Raw genomic sequence first — 19413 nt, forward strand, 5'->3', positions numbered from 1 at the left:
TTAAAATCCCATCCTCGTCGCCAAATTGTTGTGGCCGAGCAGCCACCTGGGATTTCGAAGAAACCGAAAGTTCGTGTTTTAAGGACTCATTGAAGCCATGATTAAAAGACAACCAAAGTTTAATAACCGTCTTTGTGACTATGCACCCAACCATCTACAAGTTAGCCAGCTCCAAAGTAAAACTCAGCCTGCAGGCAGTGTTGCCAACTGCTTTCAATTGAAAGTAGCTAAAACTGGTAGCTAAATGTCACTAGATGACATCACAATGGCAAATTCACTGATCTATATAAATATGAACGTTGATCAGTGGGCAAGATGAGAACTTAGATAAGGTTTGTCCAAGAAGTTGCTATATTTGTCCCTAAACTTTTGAAAAAAGTCTCAAAAGGGGCGGGGAAGTCGCTAAATCTAGCTACAAAGTAGCTAAATTGGCAACACTGCCTGCAGGGGGCACTAATGCTCTACTCTGTTTAACACATACATAACAGATTGTCATACTTACAATCTTCCTGAATAACAAGCTATGCCATATGGCACTTACACAGCTCAATAAACTCAAAACATACTTTTGATGTTTCTTAACATTAAATACACCACAGTTATCATCTTTTTTTTTGTCTAATTCTTGTTTAGTTTAGTCTTTGATTAGTGTTAGGATTGTTGTTTTTTTTTCAGTTTTTTATATTTTTATTTTAAATATATTAATTTATAATATATTAAATATAGAATTTGAATAAAAAAATTATTTAACATTATAGCATGAAAACATCAATAAAGTAGCCTAGGCCTATATATTTTAGTATTGATTATGTAATAATCTAATGTCATTTTAAGGCCAGCCGTACTAGAAACTCTCCCTCCCTCTTTCTATAGTCATTTGTTATGTATTCAGTAAGTCGTTCACACATGGTCGGTCCAATATGCCACAATTCAAACAGCGTCCCAACTGCACACAGCCCATGCTGCTCGGCTCACTCTCACACACAAAGAAAACAAACCTGTTTGTCTGCCTGTTAGCTACCCGGAAACTGATCAGAGAGAGAGAGAGAGGGAGAAAGAGAGGTGAATGTCTGCAGTTGAGTTCCTGTCCTTAACCAGCATGAGCGTGAGTGCCTCTTCAAAATTTAGGACACAGAGATCAAATCAGACAGACTGAAAGAAACCAAATGAATGAGAGAGAAAAAGGCTGAGCAAGAGCACCAAATGTCTGTATGGGTGGAGTGATGGTAGGACCCGGAGGCCGGTAGATCTGAAAGTAAAGCATTAGTATTTCGAGTATTTTTGGTGTCATGGTTTTGGGTTTCTCTTTGCTTGTGAGCAGTCTTTGTAATGGAGACATGGCAAAAGGACACATGACTAAAACTTTGCACCTTTTTTCAATGGAGCAGTAGCACTTTTTTCACTGAAACCAACCTGCATAGTTTTTTTTTTTTTGGTCAGGTGTTGCGCCTGTGTTGTTTGGGTAGGTAAGCTTTTCTTGTTCTGCTTGTGAGGAATGTATCTTGATGACAAACGTTGCTCATCACTTCTTCGCACTTGATATGACCCGTGGACCTTGACTTGGACAACACAAGGTTTGTAAACTGCATTATTGAACAGAGTTTTGCAGTGGCAAGATGACTGTTCATTTTGAAATCATCACAATTACAGCTACGTTTAAACTGCTGTTTTACATTATATCATCACCAGTGATAACAGGACAAATAGTTACTGGGGAAGTGATTTTCAGATAAATCACGTTTCCTAAAAATAGATTTCTTTTCGGAGAATAATGGGGAAACAAATGAACCACTTGTTATTGTATCTGGCTGTTTGATAAGTTATAGCTGCAGAGGTTTTCATCTTTTCATGCTAGATCTGCTAAAAATGACGTTCTTCAAAAATTCAACCGATCATCAGCAGCAGTTACATGCATAAAAGAGGATATCAGCATCAACTACACTTCAATTGTGTGAAGGAAGTGATTGGTTTCAACACTATTTTAGATGCCTGTTGATTCTGACACATGTCTGAATCTTAACTAGCACTCCACGTGTGGCACATTGGATATATCTAATCTATCATGGCAACAGCTAGACGTTCGAGTCAAACTCCTGACACTTCTCAATCCATGTCCCAGCCCCACACCAGCGCGGACCGTAAACTTCTTGATAAAGTTCTCAGGAGACTCGACAAACTGCATAAACTGAGCACTGACCCCAGGCTGGGTCTTAAAAACAGCCCGCCGTACCTTCCCGAACTAGTGTCAGAGACCACCATCCACCTGACAGAAGTATGGGCTCCCTACAGGGGGTCCATGATGGCCGTGCCACGAGGGGACGAGGGTGATTATCTGAGGATCCATATTCGACACTTGCTGGACAAGGCAGATAGAGCTGTGCTGCTGTTCAAGGATGGCAAGGAGAAGATGTTTGAAGAGACATCAAGCTACAGGTAAGAGAAAACCAAACAGCGCAGAGGTCAGTTTTAGTCTATGTACTGCACTCAGTATGTGTGTTTTTCAGGTGGACATATTCAAACATCTCAGAGATGATCAGAGTTGAGCTGACTGAATGATATTAAAAGTTTAAAAACAGACAGAAGGTATACACACACATTTTTATTATAAGGTAACGCTTATTTTTAATGGTTCCCTAACAGATATTCTGATGACTATAAGTAACGTATACGCAAGTACATATCAGCCTAACCCTAACCCTAACCTAACAGTCTAACAATTCTCTAATGGTTATTTGACATGTTGCAAATTATTGAGTTAGGACCCACGCACTTTTGGGGCCCCCCAGAGATCTGTTTTATTAGCAGTAACAGTACTAGTAGTAATGCAATAGAAATTATAAATGTATCTACCCAAGAGTTATAAATAAAACAAAATTACGGCTTATTTCTGCATTTCCGGCAAAATTACCCCCCTCCCCATGCACTGCATGGTTCCGTCCCGTCCTATGTAGCCTAGAGTGAGATCAGATGGTAAACTGTCTTCGAGCTCGACGAAGATGTGTAAGTCCAGTAATCAAAAGATCTAAATATTTGTGGACTGGAAACAAATGGAAAATTGACAAACTTGTGCTGCAATTCTATGGATGTTTTGCCCACCAGGTCTTCGAGCCAGTCATGTGACCGAAAACTATGAATTGTAGCCTCTAAATTTGATAATGCTCAACACCATTGGTTCGAAGAGCTGTCAATGCTTTGTAAAGACTTTTTACCATGCCAGTAAAGCTACTGGAATATCAATTTACCAGTTGCTGATTGTGATGCAGATTTTTTCAAATAGGATGCACATCTCAACCACCAAATCAACATTTAAATTTAAACTTTTACTAAATGTAGTCTTTAATAATGTCTGAAAATATATCAATGAATAACCTGATACAAGTAATGTGCTTTATGTCTTAAGTTCTCACACTCTGCAGCAAATGGTTTGTATTTATATATAGGGCTATACAGCCATCTAGATACACCATGATATTGCAGATGATAAATTGTGCATAATTTAGTGGTTAATATTTAGTAAAATCCCCTTAAAATAATAAAAAAATTAAAGAAAAAAATAATAATTTAGCTAAAATCACAAAACACAAATATATATTCGTTCTCATATATTTGTCTTCATTAATTTGTATGTTCATCTATAAGTGTTTGGGCTGTTTAATATAAGGATTTTGTTTAAAATCCTCTACCGCGCCCCTGACTCAACCGCTCATCAGCAGTTACATGCATAAAACAGGATATCTGCATTAACTACACTATAATTGTGTGAAGAAAGTGATTGGTTTCAACACTAATTTAGATGACTGTTGATTCAGACACATGTCAGAACCTTAAAGGGTTAGTTCACCCAAAAATGAAAATTAGCCCATAAATTACTCACCCTCAAGTCATCCTAGGTGTATATGACTTTTTTCTTTCAGACGAATCCAGTTGGAGTTATATTAAAAATGGTCTTTGATCTTTCAAGCTGTTTCATGCCACTCAGCAGGTGTTGCATGCATCAGTCCAACAGCAGTTAAATAAAATGTTCTCCGGGGGGGTGAACAAAGGCCTTCTGTAGCGAATCGATGCGTTTTTGAACTGCTTCCAGTGTACAACAGTGCGTAATAATCACTTTAATTTTTGGACTGATGCATGCAACACCCGCTGAGTGCCATGAAACAGCTTGAAAGATCAAATACAATTTTTAATATAACTCCGACTGGATTCGTCTGAAAGAAGAAAGTCATATACACCTAGAATGACTTGAGGGTGAGTAATTTATGGGCTAATTTTCATTTTTGGGTGAACTAACCCTTTAACGTAGATAGATAGAAAAAGTTAACTTGCTTTTATGTGAATGTGTGCCTGTGAATGTGTATATATTATATATAAATATGTATGTGTGTGTGGGTGTAAATTAAAGTTGTTAACACGTTTCTTCAATAGAGCAGCACTATGATGTTCCCCCAACCCCATTTACCATTTAGCTGGGACAAAAATGCAATCACTTTTTGGTAACTTTGAAGAATCTGAAAATGTCAATACTACTTAAATTCAAGGCGTATTGCTACTTCTCTAATATTGGTTCTATGGTTGTTGTAATGGTCTAATCTCATAAAAAAAAGACCACCAAGAACGTGCAAAAACACAAGCTATTTAATACTAAAAGTATTAAAACTATTGAAGTAGTGGTAGAAAAGTATTCAAATTTGGTCATCACATGAAATTACCACACTGATAAAGTTAAACATCTGCATGCTACTTGTACCAATAAATAGAATGTTTAGCAAAAATGTCTGCCAAAAGAATGTAAATATTAATGCTGACATGTCCACACACATATAAAGATGTGGATCAGTTTTGCATGGGAAAAATTATCCTAGTAAAAACGTTCCTAGTAAACCTTACCAATAACACTGACTGCAATAAAACGGCTTGTTTTCGATCTTAAGAAACCAAACATAGCAGTCCCTATTTAGACTTTGTTGTGAGGCTTGACCAAGTTTCTGGTCTGCTGTGACTACTAATGACCAGTGTGTATATAGTGCGGCATTATCATCATGGAAACGGAGGAAACTTTCCTCTGGCAATGGAGGCCAGCAGTTTAATGTCATGTTTCGGCACAGCAGTGGCCGTTCTCTTTACTTCCTGATCACAAAACTTTACTTTACTAGTATTATTATTATTTTATTTATGCATGGCAAAATGAGAGAGTGAAATATGCTCCTCAAATAATACATCAAATTTGAGAATAACCTGAGACGTAATAGATAATATTTGGTCTACTCCTCATTTATCTCCAAGTGCCAGTAAATATAAGGCTTGTTCGCAATGTCCGCAAATTGTTTTACCTTCTCTTCTGTGTGAAGCTGAATAGCAGGACCTTCAAGTCACAACATTCTTTTTTTACTTTCCACTTGAGCTGCAATGTATTCAATATTTCATACAACATGTCAGAACTGGACCTTTAGTGTTCAGAAAAGATCTGAAAGAAAACAAGCAGTACCACTATGTGTGAATGTATGCATACTTTAAAATACACATGTTTGATATGCTGACAAAATATACACATAATCTGAACACCATGCTTAATATATTTGATAAATAGATACAGTGGGTCACACCCTGTTCCTTCTTCAGGCTTCAGAGGCGCTGCTCAGAGAAAAGATAAGACAAAATGAGGGCTTTGTGGCTAAGCTACTAAAAGTAGAAACAAAGCGGTCATATTGTCTGAGTGGAAAAATTTGTTGCATACAAGACAGGTTGGTCAGTTTAGCACCCAACTGCATATGCATCTCAACACAGTAAGCCACATTATCCACAGTCAAACATTAACAGCCTCAAGGAATGTGAAAAAAATATTGCTGGTAAAACTGTTTTCACTCAAAAATTGCTAGTAAATTTCACAAATAATTACAGAGAAAGAGCAAGTAACATGTTGAATTGAACATGAAATGTTTAAGTAGAAAGACTGAAATAGTATTTTCTTGTAGAACATAATCTTATTTACAACATCAAAAATACACTGTAGTCATTATTATATCACAATGAAAAGTTGAAGCATTGATTTCTTCAAACATCACTTACTACACCATTTTTAAATACAATGCATATGACATCTGCCCTGTTGTGTGCTTTTTTAATAAATATGCTATTTATTTTCTCTACATTTAGACTTAATATAAAATGAAATCTGCAATCTGATTTAATCTTTGTTAAATCAGATTGCAGATTTATTGACAAGAGAATAACAGATGAGAGGTGCCGATCTGTGCCATGTTGTGTAGAGGATGCTGACGCTACCATGGCAATCTCTTTGATCAATTAGTAATGGAAAATTCTGTCAGCCCCACCACAGACACACAGGACAGGATGTATCAAAGTACTACTTCCTGTTTCTAAAAGTTAGAGTGCATCGTGCTTATGCCAGCTTTTTGTTTATTTTTGAGTATATGTTTGTGCAACTTGTTGACACGATTATATCACACATCAACAAACAATTATCATATGCACACAAATCAGAAAACAAGCACCACAGCTCTTCTGCGCACGTAGTATTTTTACCCACTTTATATACAGACGAATGTGTTTTACCGTGTAATATATGCAGGGGTAATATTTGTGCAACTCACAAAATATTTTTTTTTAAATGTTTTTTTTTTAAACGTTTGTTTCCTTTTTCAGGAGAAATCTTACTAAGTTGTCACTCCTCCTCAGCCACATGTTGAATGAAATACAAACTTTGTTTCCCGGGGGAAGATTTCAGGGTGATACTTATAGAATTACAAAGACAGAGGCCAAAGACTTCTGGAGGAAAGCCTTTGGACACAAGTATGAAAACTTTTTTTTTTTAATGTGTATTGAAAATTTAAACCCTATCCATCAATTTTTGGAACCCCCCCCCACCACCACCTCATAATAATAATATATAAAAAGTATTAAGCATGAAGTGCAAAATGAATTAATAATGTATGTAAGTATATAAACTAGAAATAAAAATAAAATAAGGGATTAGACAGATTTACAGAAGCAAAATATACATCTAAGTACTATAATACAGTATAATATATAGTATAATACAGTAATCTCTCTCTTTCTCTCTCTCTCTCTCTCTCTCTCTCTCAGATGTATAGTGCAGTGGAACATTTTTAAACAGCAGCTGAGGAGGGTTCATTACTTTGAAGAGGGAATGGAGTCCATGGCTTTGAAGTCCACGGTTGATCTCACTTGTAATGATCACATATCAATCTTTGAGTTTGATATATTCACCAGACTTTTTCAGGTATCCTAAGCTTGAGGAGAACTTTTGTTAGATATTACCTATAATATTTACTATAATTATATCTATACTATTTATACTATACTATAATATTTATTATAATTACCTATAAAAACATGACAAATGTTTTTTTTTTTTTTTTTAAGTAGCAGGTACATTCCATGAATTCAGTCATTTTCGTGAGACTTTCTAGATATGCTTGATAAACTAAATCATATAAAATAAATCTAACGCGAAAAGTAGATAATTTTAACATTTATATATTATATACATGTATTTATAATATTTTTTTTATAAGTTTCGGGCCTTATTTTGTATTGTATTCGTGGAGAGTGCAGCAGTAAAAATTACCTCCTGGTCCTGTCATTCCTTTCCTTATTTATTTTTTTTATTTTTTAGCTTTAAGCTATTTAATCTTCTATTCTTCCTTCAGCCCTGGCCAACTTTGTTAAGAAACTGGAATCATTTAGCAGTAACTCACCCAGGATACATGGCGTTTCTCACCTATGACCAGGTCAGGGTCCGACTAGAGCACTACAGACATCGTCCTGGCAGGTAAGACATACACCAGACTATAGCAGGGCTAAAATGAACTAACTATGCAACTAACCAAAAAAGTAAATAAACCAAAATATTACAGTTTGTTTATCTAGGTTTAAACTTACAGAATTACAGTGGTTTAGATCTGAACTCTGACTGGCTCTCCCCACAGCTACATCTTTCGTCTCAGTTGCACACAAATGGGTCAGTGGGCGATTGGTCATGTGACCAGTGATGGCAGCATTGTGCAAACCATTCCCCAAAATACACCTCTCTACCAAGCACTCATACAAGGCTTCAGGGAGGGCTGGTGAGTTCACAATCTAATATTATTTCAAGAAAAAAAATAAAAACACTCTGAAATAAAATCTGATGTCATAGTGTTAACATAATCTGGAATGCTTATATCTGCAGCTACTTATACCCTGATGGGCGTGATGTGAACCCTGACCTCACCAGCCTGTGCAGTCCAACTCACAAGGGTCGAATCAAAGTCACTGAAGTAACTGAAAGTTAAAGTCAAGATATATATATATATATATACATACCATTAAAAAACATTTTCTTTACTTCAAATAGAATAAATGTTAACTAAAATAAAATATAAAAAACTTTTTATTTCAGTACATTTATTTTTATCTCATTTAATTTAGTTAACTTGATGTATTAAAATAACTAAAACAAAAACAGAAATAATTTATAAAAAACTATGTAGACATACATAGACTACATACGTATATACATACACACACATATAATATATATATATATATATATAAACAGAAATTACAAAAAAAAAAGACAAAAACACAACAAATTACTAAAATTTTAACTAAAATTAAAATAAAAAATATATAAAAACCAACCCTCAAAATATTAACAAAAACTATAATAGTATTTCAATGATACTAAACTAACACTACAATGCCCTTTCTTTGGATCACAACATTACAAGAAAAATGTAAATGATAATAATAATTACTATTATGTAATACTACATTAAATTATTGCCTACATTTTTAATTTTTCATTTAAACATTACACTATCCTATACATGGTCCTCTGCTTCTTCTTTTTTTATTTTTTTTTATTTTTCATATTTGAAATATGCTCGTTCCTTGAATGTAAGTGCATTTTTTTTTCTCTAATGCAAGATTGACTGTTTTCTCTCTCCTTTATTTGTTGAACTTCTCTCTTCAGGAGCAGTATGAATTATACTGTGAGATTGGCAGCACATTTCAGCTCTGCAAAATCTGCACAGAACGAGACAAGGACACTCGCATTCAGCCCTGCGGCCATCTGCTGTGTCAGCCCTGCTTGACTGGCTGGCAGGTATATTGTTTTCCTATTGTGCTCAGACCTTTATAACCATCTCCCATTCACACTTACATTCACACTCACAAGCATGATAAGGTTACACCGCAAACCCACATCCAGAACAACTATACATGATGACGTGGTTGTGTTTTTCCATTGTTGGTGCATATATATATATAAACATCATAAATAGATCTCATTAGAATAGAATTATTTTAATAACAATAAACCATTAACATAAACTGATAATTAAATACTTGCATGAAGCAAAGTCATTCAGAAAGCAGTTCTGCATGAAATACAGTGTTTGCCACATTGTCATGCAACATGACCTGACATTTTGGCTCAAGCTTCCTGCCTGTGTTTGATGAAGCATATGTGTGCATAGTGACTGATTTTCCACTTCTCTCAAGTCACACTTCATTGAATGCTAAGATCACATTGACCCTAGAGAATGAGAGGATGTGATGCATTTCGGCAGCTCTACATCTTACAATGTAACACATTCAAAAGACTAGTGCAACTCTCGTAAGATGTCATAAGATAAGCAAATCTTTCTTGTGGTATGATGTTCAGGGGAAGGATGCCCTTGGGAGCTAAGAAATTGAGTCCATGGTTTCAGTACCTGTGCATTAAATAAGTATGTGAATTTGTGTGTTGAAAGTTGTGTCACTCCCTCTGATATGCAGAAGTCAGACGGGCACACATGCCCCTACTGCCGCTGTGACATCAGAGGCACAGAGTCCATCCTCATTGAGCCCTATCTGCCAACCAGAGACAGGAGGGCAGGGGAGAAAGAGGAAGAGGAGGACGATGAAGATGAGGAGGAGGATCATGTGGATGTAGAGCTGGTGATGAAAAAACTGGCTTGTATGAAAAAGGTGAGAGTATGTAATTTTGGAATCAGGAAACCTTTGCTTGCCAATCTGAAATCCACATTTTATGACTTACATTGTCTTTGGCTTATTGAACATTTATGAGATTTTACTCTTGTGTGTAGGGTACCCTATTTATATAATTATACTGCAGGGTAATGTCTAGATTATAGGTGACTAAACCAGGAATGCATAATATATCTGTACTATATCAGTTATCAGCCAATGTTACAGATACATTTGTTTATACTATATTTCATTGTGAATGCTCATTTCCAGTTTTAACATTTAGATTAACTTTGTCACCATCTAAAGCTCACTTAAAGTTAATCTTTTAAAACACTGTTAAATGTTACATTTAGTAAAAAAAAAAAAAATCATATACTGTTAATGTATATGTTGTGATGCCTAAAATCACTTGTAGCAATTAAAATGATTTATTTTCATTTTAACCTTTGTATAACATTTTAATATCATCCATTTAGTGGTTAGTAGCCATGACATGAAAACGAATATTGGCATGTCCCTAATTGCTAGAATTTGAAAACTGGTGCATCCCTGAATAAACACTCATTGAGTATTTTGTCAAGTCACCTTTGTTTCTATAGCTCTTTATACAATACAGCCTGTGTCAAAGCAGCTTCACAGTAAATAGCAGAATCACTTATGAAAACTGAGCTATGGAGGGTATTAAGATTCTGCTAAAGTAGCTCTAATATGTGTCATTATTTAGCTCAAGTCAGTTCAGTGTTGGTTCAGTTCAGATAGGGCTGCATGATAAATTGTATTGTATTCATGATCACAATTTTTGATGTTCTCGATTATATTTTGTATTCTCAAGTGTCTGTTATTTGCAGTGTTGGGAGTAACGCATTACAAAAGTAATAATATTACAGTAGTATATTACGTTTTGCTGTAACGCAGTAATATAACGCATTACTAATCAAATTTGGGTAATTTTTTTGCAGGAAGGAGCACAGTTGAGCAGACACAACTTTTTCTAAAATTTTAGACATAAAAGGAAGATTTGAGATGGGTCTGTAATTAGTCAGTTCAAATGTGTTCTGAATGTGTGCAATTCTTCAGTTCAATCTGACTTTAATGAGTGTTTAATCTCATTCCTCTCTCACTATTTCAGATTTCTCAGGAGGAGTATCAAGTTCCCCGTTCCAGTCTGTCACCTCCTCCCCTTCCTCCCAAAAGACATTCACTCTCCCCTTGTCCATCTCCCAAACCACCCTCCAGATCCTTGAGCATAGGCACACAGGTCAGCCAATCTAGCTTGGTAAGTGAATTCAGAACTGTAATCATGAGAATCAGTTATCATGTTCTTACCGCAGAAAGTCAAACACGGTTCCTGGTCAGAAAACATGCTAAGACAAACTTCCTCAGATAGGTAAGAAATGTTCTGAATAATATTTTTTACAACATAGTACTCATGGGTAAGATTCTCCTTACAAGTATTTGGCAATAATGCATGAATACATTTGCATTAGATCTTCTGTTTGGACGCCTGTTTGATCTTGATGGTAATTGATGTCATGCATCCACCAAAAATAACCTTGACACTAAGTGGTTAAAATTCATTGTATAAATAGTTACGAAAAGTGAAGTTAGCTATCATGCTAGTTGCTTTCAGATGCCACTTGTTGCCACATGATGCATTTTTCACCTAATGCAATTACAATTCTCACATTTTCAGAAAGCCTTAACTGTCCAATACGTTTTGGGGTTACTGTAGCTATAATCAAATGTTTGATGCATTAATAAGTTAATAAATTAAAATAATAAGTTTGCATAATTATGTCTATTTCTGCTATCCTTTTTCTGCTTCTTTACTGACCAACTGGATTCAGAAGTGAGGAACTTTTGGAAGACTTCTGTCACTCCTCTTTGCCATATGTCAGACACAGTGGGTATCATAACTAACTTTCATAACTGTGATATTTGTTATTCATTAAATATCTTTGTGACACGTTCTGTTGAACACTTGAGACAACTAAACATTACCTTTGTTGCTGTTGTACTGACATCTGGTGGCAGGGCTTGAAAGGACATGGAGTAGACCATATCTGATGAAACATAATTTCCTGTCTGTGTAGGTGGGGTGTCCTGGGAAGGGCCTCCAGAAAGTGTAAAAATGAAGAGGAGAGCGAAAAGAAGGGACAAGGAAGAAGAAGATCATGACAGAGGTGTGGCGGATTCAGCGTCTCCCTCAGGAAGTCACATTCATGGGGAGATAGAAGGAAACACTTCATCCTGACAGCAAAATTCACCTCAGACTTCAGACTGTAAAGTATATTGGCAAGACAAAGCAATTGTGTGATATCAGCAACAATGGACAACCACAATTATTCAAAGGACTCAATAATCACCAGATTCGGAACATGTACTGTATGTAGAAATGTAAGTTCAATTGAACTTTGCATTGACAGCAGAAAAGATGCATCTTACTGCTCACACCTTTTTTAACACATTTTAAATTCTACCTCATGGCTACTAAATTTTTAGAGAACAAGCACTGTGTTTTGACAGACCAATAAAATAAAATAAGATAAATAAAATAAAACAAACAGCAGACTTGTTTTCTTTTATATCTTAAGATATAGGTTGTTTAACTTTATCTAAATAAGATGGAAGCGTGTAAGTAATTTCAGTTCACACCAGACCAAACCAAACAAAGTTTCACATTACATAACAGTTTGCAGATTTACAGTTTCGTATTTAGTAAAAGAATTGAAACAAACATCCATTGATATTTATTCTTTGTATTGCCTAGAAAATCTCTGAAAACCTTTGTTTTGGTGCCAGATCTGTCCAATAAAACAATGTTTTTCCAATCCTGACAGTAAATGAGAATTATAACAACCGATTGCTCCATACTGCTGTGACTTTCTTATTAATGATCTCTGGATTGTCTCTGCTGCCCTCTGCTGGATTGAGCCAGAACTCAATTTGTGTTAAAATACTGGATCCTTCTGTTTGTTTAGAGGTGGTTGGGATTCACCTGAATGCATTCTTCTTGTTTCCTTCATTCTTTTATAATGAGTTTCACATGATTTGTTATAGTGTGCCAGGGTTAAGTTAAACCTGACCTTCAAGCCATACAACATGTGATCTGTTTTTTGCTGCCCCCATTTTGCCAATAATCTGAGCAAGCTAAATCATAAATATCTTACATAAACAATCTTTCTATTATGCATGAATGTAGTAGGTTTAATATTTGCACTAAAACTGAACGATTGTCAACATTATTTTGGAAGATAATTATACTAGACTACATTACACACATCAACACACTCTGGTTGCTGTAAGAAATTAAGCTAACAGAAGTGAGAAAGACAAGAAAAATATATTTAAATAAATGTCACCCGTCCTGGTACCTGTAATGTTGTTATTATTTACCATGTTGTTATGTTTATATGATGCATAAAGATGATGCATATTGGGGAAGCCTAGGCATAGCAGGTGGCTTACAGCAATAAAGGTTAATCATGGGCATTTAAAACCCAACACAGTGCTATCACTTTTTCAACAGCAACAACAAAAAAAAAAAGATTAGATTTTATTTAAAATTAAATATGTGTGTGTGTGTGTACTGGTAGCCTATATATGGTTTATGAGGACACAAATGTGTATAATGACATGGGTACTACAACGTAAACATGCATATGACGACACTTCCGGTGTCCCCGTAAAACAAAAGTAATAAAAAATATACAAAACGGTGTTTTATTAAATTAAAAAATTGCCAGTAGTTTTCTGTAAGGTGTAGGTTTAGGTGTGTAGGTTTGTACAGTATAAAAACCAGTACGCCTATGGAGAGTCCCCGTAAACCACAAATGCAAGTGTGTGTGTGTGTGTGTGTGTAAGTAATACACAATCTGAAAATAGGCCTAGGCTATATTTAGAATCTATATCTTTGCACGCCACTGCTAGTAAGTCATTTGTCTTAAGCGTCTTCAGATTCGCGTTCACAACGTCATTCCCTCGTCCCTACTGCTAGACTTCAAGTGAAAGCGTGTTTACATTTGGTATTTGGCGTGAAAAAACGGGGTCGTGTTTGTAAGATTGACAGTTTTTAAAATCAAACTGTGAAGAAAGCCTAAGTATGACAATGTTAGATTTATTAATGCGTTTTGAGCACATCGCATAGGCTACTTTCGATTTCCTTGGATTTAGGGGAAACTGAAACCAACATAAACATCAGCGCAATGGACAATGGGTGAGTGGATTTATTTGACTCTCCAAAAACACGACAACTCTATGTATTTATATAGGCCTATGCGATGTTATTTTCCTACTTTTTACGTACAGCCGTCTAGTTGCTGACTGCACATTTTTCTATCAAAATTCAGTAGCGCTTATTTCAACAGCTATAAGTCAACTCGGGCCGTTTACAAATGAACGCGGTTTTGCGCTTAAACGTCTTGTAGCCTAACTTGACACTACATCTTAAAATGTCTTAAAAAGCAGCTTGAAGCGACGCAAGGGTCGGCGACATGTGTAGCTCGTGTTTAGCCTATCTAAAAATATTAAATCGCAATGCAGTGGAACGGCGAGAAAGCGACATGTTTGAACCGTGTAAAAATACTTGAGGCACCATTTCGGCTTTCTCAGATTCATTCCTCATAAATATGACACACACAGTGATATTTGAGGCACCTTCAAAAGAGTGTCGAGAGATTTCTCCAAAGGAACCCAAAGTGCCTCGAGTATCTTTTTATTTTTACAGAATAGTTCACTGGACCTCCAACTACACAAAAGGCCAAGAACCCCAAATGTGGGATGATGGAATAATGTTCTTTAAAATGTTACACAGCATAAAGTGTTGACAGCGTGTTCTGTTTTCTGTAGATTTTTACCAGCAAAAATACAAGAGGATTATTTCAACAAAATCAAGAATGTGTTTGCCTCTGAAAGCCCTGAGGAAATTCCCCACCAGCTTATGTCTCTTTTAGAAGTCTTTGGCCGTTTTAAGATAGATATCGCTGTGACTGGAGAGTCTGGTGCAGGAAAGTCTTCTCTTATCAATGCATTCCTTGGATTGAATCCTGATGATGCAGGGGCTGCTCCAACTGGAGCTGTGGAAACCACAAAGCAAGCAACCATGTATCAGCATCCAAATCTTCCACATGTCAGACTGTGGGATCTTCCAGGGATGGGCACCCCTTCCTTTGGATCCAAGAGTTATGTAAAGACAATGAACTTTGATCTATATGACATGTTCATGGTTGTGATATCAGAGAGAGTCAGAGAAAACAACATGCTGTTGTTTGATGAAATTGAGCAAAAAAAGAAGCCATATTATTTCATTAGAACAAAAATTGATAATGACATGCGGTCCCAGAGAAAGAAAAAACAATTCTCTGAAATACATGAATTGGATCAAATGAGACAGGACTGTAAGAAATATCTGAAGGAGAAGAAACTGGACCCACATGTGTTCCTAGTGTCAACCATTGACACACAAAATTATGAGTTGCAGAAGCTCACAGACACTTTTAAAGATGAGGTTTCTCAACTTAGCGCAGAGCTATTTCCAAGTTTTCTGGACAAGATGTTACATGGAGGATGGATAAAAGCAAGGTAAGTAAATGCTTGTTCAAAACTGTAGGAAATGTTTAATACTTTGAAATCCATTGTATTTAAAATGTTTGTACCATTTTCTAGAAAACATTAAATTTAATGATTTTTAACATGTCATGTTTAGTAAAGTAAACATATTTTCACCTTGAATACAGGTACACATTTTAACCGTTATTCTCCAAAGTTTTTGTAAATGTAAAGTTTTTAAAGTCATGAATTATGAATTTTTTACTTTTTGGACTTTATATCCCAAACAGTTAATTTTAACTCAGAAATTAAGAACATGGTCATCATAGATGAGGTCTATTTAAGTCATTGCATTGATGACTGATATATTGAATGTATTCCTGAAGAAAAATAGTAATAATAGAGAGGGCAAACAATGAATGTAACGTCATTCACCCTAACATTCATGTAATTTATATTTATTTATTACTTTAGGTATGCTACAAATCACATCCAACAGACTAGCAAACTTCAAGCTGAGGACATCACAACATTGCAAAATATGTATAAGCGCACAGGTTTTGCAGCTGCAAAAGTCAGTGTTGTACTGCAGGCTTTGAGTCACTTTCAGCTAGATGTTGCAGTTTTGGGTGAGACAGGCTCTGGAGTGTCCACTTTTGTAAATACCTTAATTGGGCTGGAGAATGAAGAGTGTGGTGCAGCATCAGTGTCCATCAGCAACCCAGCAATGAGTCTGGGATACCCAGATGTCCGGTTCTGGGACATATCCGGCATAGAGGGAGTCATGGATTACTCGATGTATGAAATGAAACAAGTCCTGAATTGGTATGACTTCTTTATCATCATTGTATCAGACTGGCAGAAAGCACGCCATTTAAAACTAGCCAAAGCAGTTGAAGAATTAAGGAAGCATTACCTCTTAGTCCAGACCAAAGTAGACTGTCATCTACAAACTCAAAGTGAGTTGTGCTGTGTTGAGACTGACATACTTGATGGGCTTCGGGCACAATTTACCCAGGAGCTTCAGATGGCAAAACTGTCTGAAAAGCAGATTTTTCTCATCAACAACCTAGACAGGTGTGCATTTGACTTTGTAGGTTTGGAAGATGCACTCTCCAGTGACCTCAAGACTGTCAGGACAAGTGCTTTTGCATATTATATAGCAAACACAGTAAAGGAACATAAATAATACTTATAAAAAAACATAGAAGTGTAAGATATGATGCAGCAGTAAACTGCTTTAAAATGACTTGATTTCGGTTTAATTTCCATTAAATATTTAAGCGTACTAATATAACTGCTGTTTAAAATGGGTGTGCAATAATATATAAATTGAATTAGCAAATAATGTTTGATTGTTTAATATACTGTATAATTCTGTATTTTTCTTTTGTAGTTATTGTAATAACTGCACATTCTCAGATCATTTCACTGTTAAGACTATTTCTTGTTTAATAAAATGTTTATGAAAAATACACCATGCTTTGTCTCTTGTTATGCAAACCATTAAAAAAAACAGTTTGTAATGAACTGTAGGTAAGTTATACTAACATAATATTTAGTGTTTTTTATTATTATTTGTATTTTTTTTTACAATTATTATTTGTATTTGTATTATTTGTATTTGGGGACCTAAAAATCGTAGAAATAATTTTAGTGAAACTATATTAATTAAGTTTTTAGTAGTTTGCCCCTATGTGCACTTTCCAGAGGGGTATTGCACAAAAGCAGGATAAGGGATTAAGCTGGGATTTTCCAGTTATCCTGGTTGAATTTAGCCCTGACTCAGTTGCATGAAAGCAGGCTAAATTAAGCTAAATTATGTTACTATGGAGATTTATTCTTTGCAGCTAACCTGCTCCAGAGCAGGCTAACAACCAGGCTAAGATTAATCCTAGTGATTTATCTGTTAGTTCCGCTGTCAATCCTACTAGAAATTAATGTGTTTTACAGTCACTCCATGGTCTTCTGTAAATATGTTGCATCTTTTTAATTATCCTGCATTAAAATACTAGATATACTGTCATTCATCTTAGTATGCCTATTTTAGTGTTATTATGAAGACTGTTCATATTGCTGTCAGAGGTTTGATGAATACATATATTATTGCAGTTGTTGAGATTATAAGAAATGGCTGACGAAGTTGCAAAGGTGGTTTAATTTAAGTCCATGACGAGGTGAATATGTAGTATATACAGGTGCATCTCAATAAATTAGAATGTCATGGAAAAGTTCATTTATTTCAGTAATTCAACTCAAATTGTGAAACTCGTGTATTGAATAAATTCAATGCACACATACTGAAGTAGTTTAAGTCTTTGGTTCTTTTAATTGTGATGATTTTGGCTCACATTTAACAAAAACCCACCAATTCACAATCTCAACAAATTAGAATACTTCATAAGAACATAAAATAGAATACTTCATAAAAACATTTTTAGTGAATTGTTGGCATTCTGGAAAGTATGTTCATTTATTGTACATGTACTCAATACTTGGTAGGGGCTCATTTTGCTTTAATTACTGCCTCAATTCAGCGTGGCATGGAGGTGATCAGTTTGTAGCACTGCTGAGGTGGTATGGAAGCCCAGGTTTCTTTGACAGTGGCCTTCAGCTCATCTGCATTTTTTGGTCTCTTGTTTCTCATTTTCCTCTTGACAATACCCCATAGATTCTCTATGGGGTTCAGGTCTGGTGAGTTTGCTGGCCAGTCAAGCACACCAACACCATGGTCATTTAACCAACTTTTGGTGCTTTTGGCAGTGTGAGCAGGTGCCAAATCCTGCTGGAAAATAAAATCAGCATCTTCAAAAAGCTGGTCTGCAGAAGGAAGCATGAAGTGCAAAATTTCTTGGTAAACGGGTGCAGTGACGTTGGTTTTCAAAAAACACAATGGACCAACACCAGCAGATGACATTGCACCCCAAATCATCACAGACTGTGGAAACTTAACACTGGACTTCAAGCAACTTGGGCTATGAGCTTCTCCACCCTTCCTCCAGACTCTAGGACCTTGGTTTCCAAATGAAATACAAAACTTGCTCTCATCTGAAAAAAGGACTTTGGACCACTGGGCAACAGTACAGTTCTTCTCCTTAGCCCAGGTAAGACGCCTCTGACGTTGTCTGTGGTTCAGGAGTGGCTTAACAAGAGGAATACGACAACTGTAGCCAAATTCCTTGACACGTCTGTGTGTGGTGGCTCTTGATGCCTTGACCCCAGCCTCAGTCCATTCCTTGTGAAGTTCACTCAAATTCTTGAATCGATTTTGCTTGACAATCCTCATAAGGCTGCAGTTCTCTCGGTTGGTTGTGCATCTTTTTCCTTCCACTCAACTTTCTGTTAACATACTTGGATACAGCACTCTGTGAACAGCCAGCTTCTTTGACAATGAATGTTTGTGGCTTACCCTCCTTGTGAAGGGTGTCAATGATTGTCTTCTGGACAACTGTCAGATCAGCAGTCTTCCCCATGATTGTGTAGCCTAGTGAACCAAACTGAGAGACCATTTTGAAGGCTCAGGAAACCTTTGCAGGTGTTTTGAGTTGATTAGCTGATTGGCATGTCACCATATTCTAATTAGTTGAGATAGTGAATTGGTGGGTTTTTGTTAAATGTGAACCAAAATCATCACAATTAAAAGAACCAAAGACTTAAACTACTTCAATCTGTGTGCATTGAATTTATTTAATACACGAGTTTCACAATTTGAGTTGAATTACTGAAATAAATATATATATATATATATATTGCGTTCTGCAAGTGAACAACACCTTGTGGTGCCATCCCAAAGAGGCACAAAATCTCTATCACGGACCTTTTCCTGGACTGTGCCCAGCTGGTGGAATGACCTCCCGATCTCAATTCGAA

The 19413-nt window shown here is 36.0% G+C and overlaps 2 protein-coding genes across 2 annotated transcripts; both read left to right on the plus strand.

The window, feature by feature from the left end:
• The first annotated feature begins 1076 nt into the window (after positions 1-1076).
• On the plus strand, positions 1077-12559 carry LOC107723469 (E3 ubiquitin-protein ligase CBL-like). The gene is made up of 12 exons (XM_016532105.1): positions 1077-2433; positions 6661-6807; positions 7102-7258; positions 7689-7810; positions 7968-8105; positions 8210-8297; positions 8996-9127; positions 9802-9993; positions 11126-11254; positions 11328-11383; positions 11844-11899; positions 12090-12559. The coding sequence occupies exons 1-12, from the start codon at positions 2063-2065 to the stop codon at positions 12248-12250; spliced, it is 1749 nt and encodes a 582-aa protein (XP_016387591.1). The 5' UTR covers positions 1077-2062; the 3' UTR covers positions 12251-12559.
• Positions 12560-13992: 1433 nt separating this feature from the next.
• On the plus strand, positions 13993-16878 carry irgq1 (immunity-related GTPase family, q1). Its single transcript, XM_016532108.1, has 3 exons — positions 13993-14212; positions 14845-15576; positions 16018-16878. The coding sequence occupies exons 1-3, from the start codon at positions 14202-14204 to the stop codon at positions 16730-16732; spliced, it is 1458 nt and encodes a 485-aa protein (XP_016387594.1). The 5' UTR covers positions 13993-14201; the 3' UTR covers positions 16733-16878.
• The last annotated feature ends 2535 nt before the right edge of the window (positions 16879-19413 follow it).

This window comes from Sinocyclocheilus rhinocerous, unplaced genomic scaffold, assembly GCF_001515625.1.
Source record: "Sinocyclocheilus rhinocerous isolate Xijiao unplaced genomic scaffold, SAMN03320098_v1.1 scaffold241, whole genome shotgun sequence".
Lineage (NCBI taxonomy): Eukaryota > Metazoa > Chordata > Actinopteri > Cypriniformes > Cyprinidae > Sinocyclocheilus > Sinocyclocheilus rhinocerous.

Coding starts and splice junctions, on each gene's coding strand:
- LOC107723469 (XM_016532105.1), top strand. CDS start 2,063: ATGGCAACAGCTAGACGTTCGAGTCAAACTCCTGACACTTCTCAATCC. Junction 2,434..6,660: donor GAAGAGACATCAAGCTACAG/GTAAGAGAAAAC, acceptor TTCCTTTTTCAG/GAGAAATCTTACTAAGTTGT. Junction 7,811..7,967: donor TACAGACATCGTCCTGGCAG/GTAAGACATACA, acceptor CTCTCCCCACAG/CTACATCTTTCGTCTCAGTT.
- irgq1 (XM_016532108.1), top strand. Junction 15,577..16,017: donor GGAGGATGGATAAAAGCAAG/GTAAGTAAATGC, acceptor TTATTACTTTAG/GTATGCTACAAATCACATCC.